Below are 13,742 nucleotides of genomic sequence, written 5' to 3' on the forward strand. Positions count from 1 at the left end.
TTTCAATAACATATTAATTTCTGAATATATATTGTTTTCGATATATAGATTCCTGCAATTAATGTAATGCTTAAACACATAGGCCAATTTATGTTACGTTTTTTTGGCCTGATATATGTTGCGGGTATACCAATATCGTTTTCTTTTTCAACCTATGTTAATAAAATATATTTTAATGTTTCCTCTTTAATGTATGTGCATTGCCAGATATTTATATATTTACCCTTTTAGAAAGTGCTTTTATTTGCATAAGCTCGTTTTTTAGAATACTAAGTGTCTCTTGTACTTTTTTAAGCTCTTGCTCATAATTAGATATTCGTTCAGTAGTTAAATATATATCTCCACTATTTACCTTTAATAAGCTATTTTTAATATACCGAAAACTAGAACCAATAACAGCAATTTGTTTAGATAATATACCTAATGAGACTATACCATTATATAATCTGAAAACGAATATAAAATTACATTTTCATAATCCAATGCTACAATAATTGCAGTTAATTAATTAATACATAATTGTATTATGAAGTAAACATACGTATAGGGTAACGATTTATTGATAGCACCAATGCTTTGTATACTCCATTTTTTCCTATGAAATTTATGAAGACATTCTATAAATTGTATTCTATGTGCATTAATATCCAATCCTAAGTGGATTAAGTCATTTTCAGTTAATGTTAAAAATGTTTTGAGACTTATCCCTTGGAAAATATGAGTATATTTTTCTAAATTCATCCCATATAAAATTGTATACACATCAGGATCTACAGTTTCATTGTCTATATTAAGTAGTGATGGAAACATATGTCTCCACTCATACACTTTAAATATTTTATAAGTATTTATTGCTACTTCTTCATCGAGATTTAATAGCGACAAAATCTGTAATAGTTAACATTATATTGTATTTTATAACAGGATGTTATAGTTTAACTTACTTTATCATATCCTTTCATAGAAGCTACATCATATACAGTTAGACCATTTAAGTCAGTTAATGTAACATCTGCTGCATTTTCTATTAATATTTTGACTACTTCTGGTTTATTAGCTATTGTTGCATACATCAATGCCTACAAATAATAAATAATTCGTAGTTTTATTGTTATTATTGGAAATAACTATTAGTATTACTAAAAGAGCTTACAGTTTGTTTCCTATTGTCATATGCATTAATATTTTTTATATATTTCACTAGTTCTGTTATAAATTCGGGTTCTTGTGACGTACAAGCGTACATGAGAAGTGTTTGTCTGCAAAAATATTACTTAATAGTTATTAAAATAATTAATATATTAAAATATATATGTTGTAAATACCTTTGTTTATTGTTTGCATTTGGATTAGCACCTGCTTCAATTAATGCTGTTAAGCATTTTATACGTTGTTCTGTTGTTTCTTTAATAGAATTGCATAATGCCATTAATGGTGTATAGCCATCTAAAATATTACACCATCCATATTAGATTTCAAATTTTTCTCAAACATTTAATACATAACACAAAGTACAAAGGAAATACCCTTATGCTTATTAACATCAGCTCCATTGTTTATGAGATACTCAATGACTTTTATTTGTGCATTAAAAGCAGCATACAGAAGTGGAGTCCATCCATCACATAAAAATTTGTTTATATCATATGCTATATATTATAGTGAAATATACTTTTATATTAAAAATATTATTATTTTACAATATAAAATATAATTTATTAATATAAAATAATTACATTCAATATATTTGTTTACAATTTCGAACTTGCCCACTGTACATGCATTTATCATCTCACGTTCAATACTTTGTTCTTTATTATTATCCATATTTCTATCTTGATTAAATGTATTTATATTTTTTAATACTAAACTGTTTTGGAAACAATACCTAGTTGTTCTTGTTTGCTGTACAAAATATAGAACTTTTAATTTTTCATTAATAAAATAAAAAAAATTTTATTTTATACTGATAGAATTAAATAATTCCTTCTTCAATCTCTTTAATATTTTTAAAAAGATTAGTTTTTACTATTACATTATATTTAGTTTTTATTATACATTATTTACAAAATTATAGGTTATATATATATTCATATGTATACGTATGTATGTATTTTCACACCTTTTCCGAAAGAGAAAAATTTTCGTCACTTTTCACTTCGCTACTTGATATTTTAATATTTCTTGGAAGCACATTATTTCATTAAAATATATAAAATATAAAATTACAATAGTTTCCTTTTTAGCCTTGTAAAATTTGAAAATGTTTTCCATTCAGCGCATGCGCTGTACCACGATCATACATATAACAGATCTCGACCGACATTCACTAGGGAAAACCGTCCAAAAATTGAGTCGTGTCTAACCATGAAAAATCAACATGGACAGTCAATAAAATTGCATTTTTGCGAGACAGACAAAGGTGAGTAGAATGTCTTTGTTTCTGTCTCAAATATTCATAGCATATCACGCATGAGAAGAAAGAGAACCTTTTTACCTATCATATTGATTTTTCACATCTAGTCACGACTCAATTTTCGGATTGTTCTCCCTAGACTTCGATATATGAGTATCGAACCTGTCTGTATGATCGTGGGACAGATTGTACATCTTTTTTATGTAGCATATTTTATAAAATTTAACAATAAAAAAATGATATCAAAACATAGAATATACACAACAAAGATTCAAAATTTTCCATGAAATATTATTTTTAAATATAATTCTTTCAGTATGTAAAAATATTACCTCTGTTATATTACATGAAAACGAAAGCATATTGTTCCAATAATGAATTTTATAATTATGCTGTATATACAATGACTTATTATTCTATACAAATGACTATTAATGTGTATTATAATTAACGTTTGTATCATACTTATATAAATAGTACACTGTAATTAAATACACATTGACTATTTTATAAATATTAAACATTTGTTTATAAAAGAGAGATTTATAGTAATATTTACTTATTTACATTTTCAAAATGATGAACTGTGTAAAACTATGAAAACGATGAATTGTTCAAAAATATATAAATAAGTATACAATAAACTTAATGAAACATAAAAAACTAACAAAGTAATAGGTATAATATTGAAAAATACTTAAAAATTATAATATATATATTTAATATACATTATATATATAAAATCTATTATTATATAAAATCTGTGTGCGGGGGAAGTAATGGGTTTGTATGTATCTGGTTGTATCTGCTACAATAGCAATACTATTTATTTTCATGTGCACAATACTAACCTGCAAGCGTCAGTCTTCAATCTTTAGTCTTCAGACACCTGTCTGAGGGATCAGTTGCAAATTTTTATCCGTTTACGAATCATATTATCCAGATTGCTTAACCTATACAAACGTCAGTATTTGGATATCTGCCAGTTATTTCAGTTGCAAATTTTTCTTTACTCCTAATTTATATTGTTAAAATTATTAACTCTACAAAAATCTGTTATTGGACACCTGCCGCAAGGTTTGGTTGCAAGTTCTCCATTTAAAAATTACAATATTATCAAAATCGCAGTTTTATGCATGGTTGAAAATTTGACTAACAGTAAGTAACAGTATAATATTTCGAAATAACTTGGATAACATTTTAATATAATTTTTATAATTAAAACAACATGTATATAATTATTTAATTATTGCTAATAATAAAAACAATGTACATTAGTAATATATTTCATCTTTTACAAATATTAAGAATTAAACGATTAAATATATACTAAGAAATGTCCCAGTCGCGAATTATCCCGAGAGAATATACTGTGTTGAAATATTAAAATCAAAATTCAAAATGAGTAACCTTATAAATTTATGCCGGTTGTCTTTGTAATGTATTTGTATTTTAATAGATGCATCGATCGGTACTCATCGCATTTGACTTTGATCATACGATTGTCAATGATAATACTGATATCGTGGCTCGAAAACTATTACCCAACGAAAAATTGCCAGACAGTGTAAAGGATCTATATCGTTCTAACGGTTGGACTACATACATGGGGAAGATATTTGAATTACTTCACAATAATTCCATCGACATAAAACAAATCAAAACTGCTATTAATAACATACCTCCTGTACCGGGCATTGATAATCTTCTAAAAGAATTACATTCTCGAGGTTGTGAAATTATTATTATTAGCGATTCAAATATGTTGTTTATTAGCGAATGGTTAAAAAGTAAAAATTTAAATTATGTTATTACTGAAACATTTACAAATCCTGCGAAAATCGATAACGATGGGGTCATAAAACTAGACATGTATCACGTCCAAAATTCTTGTAAATTGAGTACTGTCAATTTATGCAAGGGGCAAATTTTAGAAGATTACATTAAAAAAAGAAACGATGAAGGAGTACATTTTGATCGAATAGCATACGTTGGAGATGGCAAGAATGATTTGTGCCCGATCTTACGACTTTCCGAACGTGATGTTGCGTTTCCGCGAAAAGATTATACACTTATGAAGATGTTGAACCATGCTGAAAATAACCAGATTCCAAAAATAAATGCACGTGTATTTCCATGGAGCGACGGTGTACAAATTTTAAAAATACTAGAAAAAGAAATTGGATTTTCTCAAATTTCTTTATAATTATAATGAAAATGAACAAAACATTTATTTATTCTTATCTAACTTTAATTATAACTAATAGGTAAAAATACTTATACTATTATCAATAATTATTATGTGATATAATAGTGATATTTCCAAATCCCTTATAAAAATACATATATAAAATTTTCCCTTCTAAGTATACCGTTTACTCTAAAACAAATTTCAGGCGCATTCATGCATAAGATAAAATGATAATTGGAACAATGTATTTAGAAATTGAATTGTATTTAGCAAAATATTTGTATACACAATTTGATATAATATATTATTTTATGTAATTGCATATTCTATATGATGAAATAACATTAAACAATTTTTTAGTAAAAAGGAGTATATATGTGAAATTTTATAATTACAGTTTATAAATTTGTATAGTTCAAAATTTACTTTCACGCACAATAGTATATTTTCAAATTTTAACACCATTAAACTATGTGAAAGATATATTTAAAAAAAATTACCTTTAATATATATATAGCGTAAAAAAAATACATTACATATGTATAAAATATGAAAATAAAGAAATTAATTACTCTTAGTTATAGAAGAGATAATTCTTAAGTTCTGAAACATCAAAATTTTACATTTTGTATAAAATTATAGTATTTGTGCCACTGTTTTAACTTTATATTATACAAATTTGAATAATACTGAATTGTGAATTATGAATCATGAACTAACATGCGCACGCATTATTAGGGTTAGGTTGAACTTATGACGTGCGCGTTATGTGCAATATAGTTGCGCGTCTCTAACGTTAATTATTGTCTTATTATTGGTTGCAGGCGTCGGCAAAAGTTTTACTTTTGCCTTTAATGTATTTTATGATAAGACAGAAAAACATGAATTGATCATTAATTGTGATTTAAAAGTTAACATTTTTCTTTGCGATCAGAAAGTAACAGTATACGAACAGCAAGTTAGTGTATCAGCTTCGGTAAGAAAATTTAGAGACTCCTATAAAATTTTACTCAATTATAATTACGAAATAATAATCAATTAAAGTATCACAAAAGTAAATTTATTTATATTTTCATAACGTTAAACGTTATAATAGAAAAATTTCATAAAATCATTTTTTAATTAAATTTAGATACTTTTAGTTAAAGAACTAAAGAGCTGATAATGCATTATTATCATAACGCCATTTATATGCAAAACTAAAAATATACTTTATATAAAACTTTGAATATGAAGCTACTACAACTAAATGTGTATGTTATTTCCTTGGAATGTTTAAAGAAATATGAAATTGAAATTCATGTAATAGGATGAATACTATTTATTTTTGTGGTATTTATGTCCTTCTCTTGAAGCTTTATCATTTTAAGATTGAAAATATTCCGTAATGTGCTAAATGCTATACCAGTCAGATAAGTTATATTCAGTAACCATTCTGGTATATATAAAACTGTAAACACTTTGATTAAGCATTCAAAAAATAAAGGTGTCCATAATAATACCCCACTTAGTAAAGACATTTTAATACTGTCAAAAAGCTGCAGCATGTTTGTAGCACGTTGACTTATTATATTCAATTGTATTTTTGTCTCATCAAATGAGATATTATGTTTATTATCTTTGCAGTGCTTGTTCCATTTTTGATTAAAGTCTTCGTGATGAATTCTCATTAGTTGTAATTTATTAAAATCAACTAATTCTTGTGTATGAGGGTTTTCATCCAAATATGTAAATTTTTGTTTTAAAGTAAATCCTTTGGAATTCATAGGAACATCAAAATACATATTATTAATTTCATTTGTGTACTCAGATTTAAAGTTGTTTAACAGAATTTTATTTTTTGCTTTCAACTTTTCTAAAACAATTTTACAGTTTAGTTTGCCATATTGCTGTAGAATTGAGGAGAACAAAATTGGCAGAAAATATATTATAAATACCAGAATAAGCAAATGTACCTTTAAGAATTCAATTGATACAAAACATTTATCTATTATATACACTTGCATTGTCTTTGATGTATTATCATTTTGATAAATATTGATTTTGGTATGTAGAAAAATTTCTGTTGGTTTTAACTCTTTCAACTCTTTTACTTCTTTATTATTATGGTATTTTGAATCGTTTGACATAATTAGTATATTATATTTTTCAGTTGTATTCATAAAATTGTTTATAGTGCCTTTATTTTCAGTAACATCTGTTTGTAATTTTCTAACATTTAATTTTTCTGTGGTATTTGTATTAATTTCATTATTGTAAATTTTTACTCTTAATGTGTCCCTTGAAGAATTTTTCATTAAGTAATCAAATAATAATGATTCTCCATTGACTCTATTAGTATAATTGCTTAATTGTATATCACTTCGTAAGTTTGTATTATTCTTAACACTGACTGGATTAAATACATTTCCAGCATTCTTATTTTGCTCTATATCTTTTATATAAGTATCCAAATACTTCGTTTTATCTATAACTTCAGAAATGTTATAAGAAGTTGTATTAAATGACATAGTGGATATGTCATTCATTGTAGAAAAAATAAGATTTTGTACTTTGGATATTATCTCATTCACTTGAGTAATGTTGGAAGTTTGTAATTTTATATAGTCCTCATTATTGGTAAAATTATCGTATACTATAGCTGTATCTGTCTCAAATTCAGGATTTTGAAACATATTTATAGATTTAATATTATTGTGACAATCGTCAAGAAAAAGTATACTTTCAATAAAACATTTTTTATTTTCCATGTCCCTTGTAAGATTTGTATTATATTCAGACAAGTATAACAATCCTGTGATAATAACAGGTATAATCCATTGACTTAATACAAATATAGTTGTAATTGTTTTATCTTTCTTTGTTTCATTATAATTAAACACATATAAGATATTCTTCATATACTGTTTGATTACTGAAATATTTTTGGACTTTATTACAGAATCAAATTTTATTTCACTGTTAAATTTATTTATACTAGTATCATCTTCGCATATTGCTTCTTCTGAATGTAGAAATTTAAAGCACTGCTTCTTAAGATAAAATACATTTAAATTGCATTCCACAGAGAATATTAACAAAGATACAAATGAATTTACAAATGGGAAGAATAGCATTCCATATTTCATTATGATACTTATGATATTACACTTTGGAATTGCATTAAAATAGTCTGGATTTATGACAGTGTTCAATTTTTCTGCAAAGCTTTCAAGCTTTATTTGTTGATTTTCATTACCTCTTTCTATATTCCATATACTGTCACTTACAGGGAAGACACTGTTCACTTTATTATGGTTGATATAAGTAAAGTGTATGATACAATTTGTGAATAATATACTTGATGTAAACATAGAAAACAATACATCAGATATTGACAAAATATATAATGGTGTACCCTTCCATTGTTTAAATTGCTTTTTTAACAAAATTGCAATTGTAAGAACACTGGATAACAATAATATGCATGCACATACATTTAGCATTATAAAATACATATTATATATATAAAGATTTATATATTATAGTTTCACTTGTGTTGCATTATATGTAATACTAATTATTACTAAATTTACTGTAATGATTATAATTTTCTTATATATATACCTTGCACAGTTCTGGAAGCTACTATATATTTAGAAATGCTCTTGGATACAAATATATACAAGTATCTTATTTTAATATGTTATGTTAAGCTATAGGGGTATCTTAACTATTACATTTTAGATATGACAAGTATTGTAACATGGGGGTATGCTGATTATCTATATATCAACAAATGCTGGTATTGATATCATATTTCTAATGCAAAATTTTCATGTATATAGGCTACATTTGTGTAATAAATTTTAATATCCGTAAAATTATGTAAAACAATATATTTTCACAAAATGCCTCTAACTCAAAGTAATTTTATTACTTTTATATAGCTTATAAAAGTCCAATGTTCTTTCAATATTTGTTTCAGTGCATATCTATCATCATGTCCATTCGTCGTAGGACAGATCCTTTCATGACACAACGAATATGGGATGCTATCAAAATAACTATACATCAAAGAAGTTTACCAAGCAATGATCGTATGGTACGACATCTAGCTCGAGTTTATGGAATTACAGAACAAGAGGCCCAGGAAGAATTAAATAAAGCAGTTGATGATGGACTTGTTTATTTAAAGAAAGTACCAACAAAAAATGGTATAGAGCAAGAAAGTTACAGATTACCATCAGATATTATACCTAATGATGGTCATGACTGGTATTGCTGCAAATGTCACAAAGCAGGAACTGTGGAATGCTGTCAACAATGTCATAGGGTTTATCACCCTGAATGTCATATGCCTAGTAACGTTAAAGTGAAAATATGTAATTTTTGTGAAGTAAGTACATTACATTAGATATAAAATTTAAAACTTTATATACCAATAAAGTAAAAATAATTGTTACAGAATATAAATAATGACACATATCCAGATAAAATTGATCTCAATCACATTCTGAATTTTACTTGTGGACATTTGAAAGCAAAATTACCACCAGAAATTACAAATCGTACTATCGTTTTTAACAATGATCCTATTGTTACACCAACTAATAGATATTCAGGCACAACTTACATTAGTGATGGAGAAGATGCATGGCGACCAGGTGTTCTTATAAAACACCATATGGACTTAGCAATCATGGATTCAAAAATTAAGAAAAATGAATATAATAATCTTGCTGAGTTTCAAGCTGATGCACATAACATGCTACACAATATCATTGTATATCATGGAGGTATATAACTGGAAACTAATTTATGAATTATTATCTTCAAAAAATGTATTAAATTAGTAATTATTTAAAAATATACTAATGACAAATTTTAATTTGGATATTTATTTAGCTCATAGCATAATAGGAGAAATGGGTAATACAATGTATCAAGATTGCTGCTACGATCTTCAAGAAATCCGCCGCTGTGCCGATTGCTATAGGATATCAAATGAAAAATCAGAGAAGCTATGGTTTTGTATACCCTGTAATCCACCACATCAGCTAGTTTATGCAAAACAAAAAGGATACCCCTACTGGCCGGCTAAAGTGATGCAAGTTAATGGCAACGTTTATGACGTCCGATTTTTTGGAGGTCATCATATGCGTGCCAACATCGAAAAAATGTTCATTCGTCCGATTACCGCCAGTCTACAGAGTTTACAGGTAAAGATAAGTCACAAAATTATCCGGCGTTCAACGCGAAATTGTCACGCGAACACTGTGAAATTCTCGGTTTAGGTTACACGCCATTTACAATGTATCGTATCACTGACACAATAGAAGAGAACTGTCGAGAGAAAAAGCAATTTAGAAATTGTTGTTGCACTTAGGTATATTATTATCTTAACAACAAATTCTTGCATAGCCTTCGGAAAAAGGAAAGTGGAAAGAAATGGAGGTATGCACATACTGTGGCCTAAAGTGTACAACTAATTTCTCACCACTCTGTTTCATTGTGCAGTCAGAAGAAAATCATCCTTTCTTAAAACGTGCACAATTTACCTTCCATAGATAAAAAGATCCACTGCTTGGAACAGAGCATTTGATGAACTGAAGCATCATCAGAATTTGCTGCTAAAGTTGGACAAGAGCATCGGGGATTTGGACATCGACGACGATAGCGAGGGTCCAAAACCAACTAAAATCCGAAATATAGAGTCATCAGGTTCAAAAAATACGGCGGGAAATCCTAATCCAGCGAAACAACTTTTTAAGGATTTAAGAGTTAAAGTAGAACGTCTCAGTTCAGACGGTCACAATGATATGCCACCAAATCAAGAGGGAACCCTACATAATGAACGTTCTTCAAAAACTAAAGCTAAAAGTGAAGAGAGGCAAGTACCCTGCTTGCCAGTGGCAGAAGATGAACCTGCAAGAGAAATATCCAGTACGTGTCCTCAAGGCTTGAAGAAAGAAGGTTCTCAAGAAGATATGGTCACATCTAGTTCTCAAGAACCAAGAACCAAATGTGTTTTCGTACAGACGGAACAAATACAAACGGAAACATTGCCTGCGAAGGTATAATATTTAAAAATCATTGATTAAATGTATTTATTACGTATCTGTATAATTTCATAATGTTATGTTTTACAGATAAAGAGGGAACGCAGAACATCGGAACAACCTACTACAACTGCATTAGAGAAGCTACGTCGGGAATTAGAACTGGAAAAATGTAAAGAATTGGAAAAATTACAAGCCGAACACGCTAAAGAATTACGGCAACTAACAGACAGACACCAACAAATTATATCAGAAATAAAGAAGAAACAATGGGTAATAATCTTTTAATATTTTTCTTATGTACACGTATTCTAATATTTGTTTTACATATATTATAATAGTTATCTTAATTTTAGTGTTATAATTGTGAAGCTGAAGCCATATATCACTGCTGTTGGAATACTGCATATTGCAGTACTGATTGTCAGCAAATCCACTGGCAGCGTGAGCATAAAAGAGTCTGCCGACGTAAACGTTAAATTAGTGATGAGTGTAATAAGTGCAGTAAAATTAAAAAGATTATAAAATTGAAATGAGAAAGAGATTGAAATTGCTGTATTTGTAAAAAAGAGGATGCTTTGTAGAAGCATATTAATATATTCTTGACACTAATTTGACATACCTTGTTGTGAGCTTCCTACTTACACGGAAGCATTTGTAATATGTATGCAAACAAATGTGAGTGCTTTGATTTGTAATTATTAGTCCTATTTATAAGTAAAAATGTAAAGAAATAGTAACTGATTATTATATATACATTTATTTGGAAATTTTACGTTTTTGAATAATGAATTACATTATTTTAAGTATTTGTTGAAGTGTCATATTCTTAATGTAAAACCTTTAGGTGTTAATGTGAATAGTAAATTTATACATTTAAAAGCAAATTTATTAAAATTTTACATTGATAAAATATGTGACTGATCGCAATATTCTTCGCTATATTTTTGTATAACATGTGTATGTATACATATTAACAATAGTGATATAATCCAAAATACCACATGCGTAATAAATGTATGTTTCCTTATTTTCCCAAATCATTTATGTGAAATATGACATTGAAATAAAACAAACATATTTTATTACATTATACTGCAGTACTATAATGCAGCTAGAAATAAACACAATTATGATTTATAGTGCACAAGATACATTAAAAATAAAACTATGTATATTTGCTTATTATATAATTTATATTCTACTTATAGAATTAAATTTATGGTGAAAATTGTTAACATTATTTTCAGTCTTAAGTCATCAATCACATTTTTATGAAAGTAACCATTTTGGAAATTTGATTGAAATTAGCAAGAAAATGGAGTGAACAGCTACAAAACTTAGATAATAAAAAATGCAAATTTTTCACATTACAACCAATCTACTTACAATAAACCTAAGTTATATTTAAAATTGAAAATACATATTTCCATATTTATACACATATTTATACGCACATATTGATTTAGCAATATAATTGAAATATATATTATTAATTTATCAATCTTTTTACATACTTGGTTCCCTTATTTATGTAAATTGTTATAAACGTGGTAAAAAATTATAAATTTATATGAAAAAATATTCCAGTTCAAGTATTTTGAGTTCTGACTTCATCACCTACCACTGCCATAGCCATTCGACCTTTCTCTACATTATCAGTTACTTGCACATAACTTGTTGTGTCAATGTTACTAAGCATCAATTTTTCCAATAGCTGTAATTCTTGAGGTTCCAATTTCTCTCCAAGCTGCCTTAATGCATTTAAGACCTCTGCACGTTGATGATCACTGACCTCCTTACTTAATTTTCCAAGTTTTACACCGCGATCAATTTGAGCTAATCGTTCTCTAAGTTGTGATGTCTCTCGTTTTCCAAACATCCTGATAACAGCAGGAGTTTTGAATGCTTCGCTAATTGCTGCTTGAATTGCCTATTTAGAATTGTAAGTATATATTTACAGTATTTTTGAAAATATTATAATTGATATCCTGATATTAATATTGTTTAAAATTCAAATGGTATCGATGCTTTATAATGTATAAAATAGTATTAGTACATACTAGTTGTATTGCACCCAATTGATCAACTAATGTTGTGTCGCCAGATATCATTCTTTGTAAACTTTCATTGAATTCCTGTAAATCTTCTTTTGTAAGTTGCATAGCTTCTTCATAAGCAGCAGCATCTAGTGAATTTCTATAAAATATATTAATTTTATAGAAGAAAAATATTAATTTTAAAATTATTAAATGAACAATTTTAAGAAATGTAATTTATCAATAATACCGGTTTTCTTCTATATCCTCTAATTGTTGCACCAGTCTATCCAATTGTGCTTCTAAATTTTTTCTTAGCTTCTCAGTTTGTAATTTACCATGAGAACTCATGTTTTAATATTAAAACGATAATAATTAGATAAATTGATAGCAAAAAGTAAAACAAACGTTTAAATTTATATGGTTGCCTGAATTTTACAAAGTGAAGTCAGTTAAAAAATTAAGGTTAAAAAATCAATTCTTTATCATTGTAGTAAATTATCTTGACAGGTATGTACTCGTCTGAAAACCTTTCAAATCGTTTTATGCTACGTATTTATATCACATATGTAACTACATCGATTTTCATATGTATTATTGTTATAGAAGTTTTTAGTTCTTTCTTAATTTTAAAAATGTAACTGTAGTTATGATATTTCTATAAACATGTGCAACAACATTACACTAAATCAATAATAGGTAAACAAATATAACAATTGAACCAAATTTATCAATAGTAGATACATACATAATTATCAAGTATAAAAGCAGTCATGTATGGATGTATGTATGTACGTATATATCTGTGTGCACATGAAATGGAAAATATGACTTTAGTATAATATATATGTTTATGCATTTAATATATATAATATGTATTTGTTCTGTTATTTGTAAGTATATAATTATGGAGAAATGTTTATTACATATTTTATATTGATATATTTATGTCAATATCAATCATAATCATATCAAAGTCATAATAATATTCATTATCATTCATTACTTTCATCAATATTCATCTTTTATTTAAGAATATAAGATTTATTCAGTAG

The 13,742-nt window shown here is 27.0% G+C and overlaps 4 protein-coding genes across 8 annotated transcripts; 2 read left to right on the forward strand and 2 right to left on the reverse strand.

The window, feature by feature from the left end:
* Positions 1-2: 2 nt before the first annotated feature.
* On the reverse strand, positions 3-3,406 carry LOC117163951 (uncharacterized). Of its 5 annotated transcripts, none has more exons than XM_076626337.1 (10): positions 2,498-2,718; positions 2,123-2,329; positions 1,737-1,905; positions 1,527-1,649; positions 1,326-1,446; positions 1,154-1,259; positions 945-1,079; positions 542-888; positions 224-446; positions 3-152 (listed from the first exon to the last, which is right to left on the reverse strand). In XM_076626337.1, exons 3-10 carry the CDS (start codon positions 1,825-1,827, stop codon positions 3-5), a joined length of 1,296 nt encoding a protein of 431 aa, XP_076482452.1. In that variant the 5' UTR covers positions 1,828-1,905; positions 2,123-2,329; positions 2,498-2,718. The 5 variants fall into 5 exon arrangements, with proteins under 5 accessions (XP_076482452.1, XP_076482446.1, XP_033202597.1 ...); XM_076626331.1 differs by having other exon boundaries at positions 2,123-2,361; XM_033346706.2 differs by lacking the exons at positions 2,123-2,329; positions 2,498-2,718 and adding an exon at positions 3,268-3,406.
* A 28-nt stretch (positions 3,407-3,434) lies between these two features.
* LOC117163956 (pyridoxal phosphate phosphatase PHOSPHO2) lies at positions 3,435-4,973 on the forward strand. The gene is made up of 2 exons (XM_033346711.2): positions 3,435-3,574; positions 3,876-4,973. Exon 2 carries the CDS (start codon positions 3,876-3,878, stop codon positions 4,620-4,622), a length of 747 nt encoding a protein of 248 aa, XP_033202602.1. The 5' UTR covers positions 3,435-3,574; the 3' UTR covers positions 4,623-4,973.
* Positions 4,974-5,281: 308 nt separating this feature from the next.
* LOC117163950 (zinc finger MYND domain-containing protein 11) lies at positions 5,282-11,459 on the forward strand. Its single transcript, XM_033346703.2, has 7 exons — positions 5,282-5,583; positions 8,575-8,985; positions 9,055-9,385; positions 9,495-9,808; positions 10,157-10,663; positions 10,739-10,921; positions 11,005-11,459. Exons 2-7 carry the CDS (start codon positions 8,590-8,592, stop codon positions 11,125-11,127), a joined length of 1,854 nt encoding a protein of 617 aa, XP_033202594.1. The 5' UTR covers positions 5,282-5,583; positions 8,575-8,589; the 3' UTR covers positions 11,128-11,459.
* A 649-nt stretch (positions 11,460-12,108) lies between these two features.
* LOC117163957 (protein LZIC) lies at positions 12,109-13,392 on the reverse strand. The gene is made up of 3 exons (XM_033346713.2): positions 12,938-13,392; positions 12,712-12,847; positions 12,109-12,581 (listed from the first exon to the last, which is right to left on the reverse strand). Exons 1-3 carry the CDS (start codon positions 13,036-13,038, stop codon positions 12,240-12,242), a joined length of 579 nt encoding a protein of 192 aa, XP_033202604.1. The 5' UTR covers positions 13,039-13,392; the 3' UTR covers positions 12,109-12,239.
* Between the last annotated feature and the right edge of the window lie 350 nt (positions 13,393-13,742).

This window comes from Bombus vancouverensis, chromosome 2 (genome assembly GCF_051014615.1).
Source record: "Bombus vancouverensis nearcticus chromosome 2, iyBomVanc1_principal, whole genome shotgun sequence".
Lineage (NCBI taxonomy): Eukaryota > Metazoa > Arthropoda > Insecta > Hymenoptera > Apidae > Bombus > Bombus vancouverensis.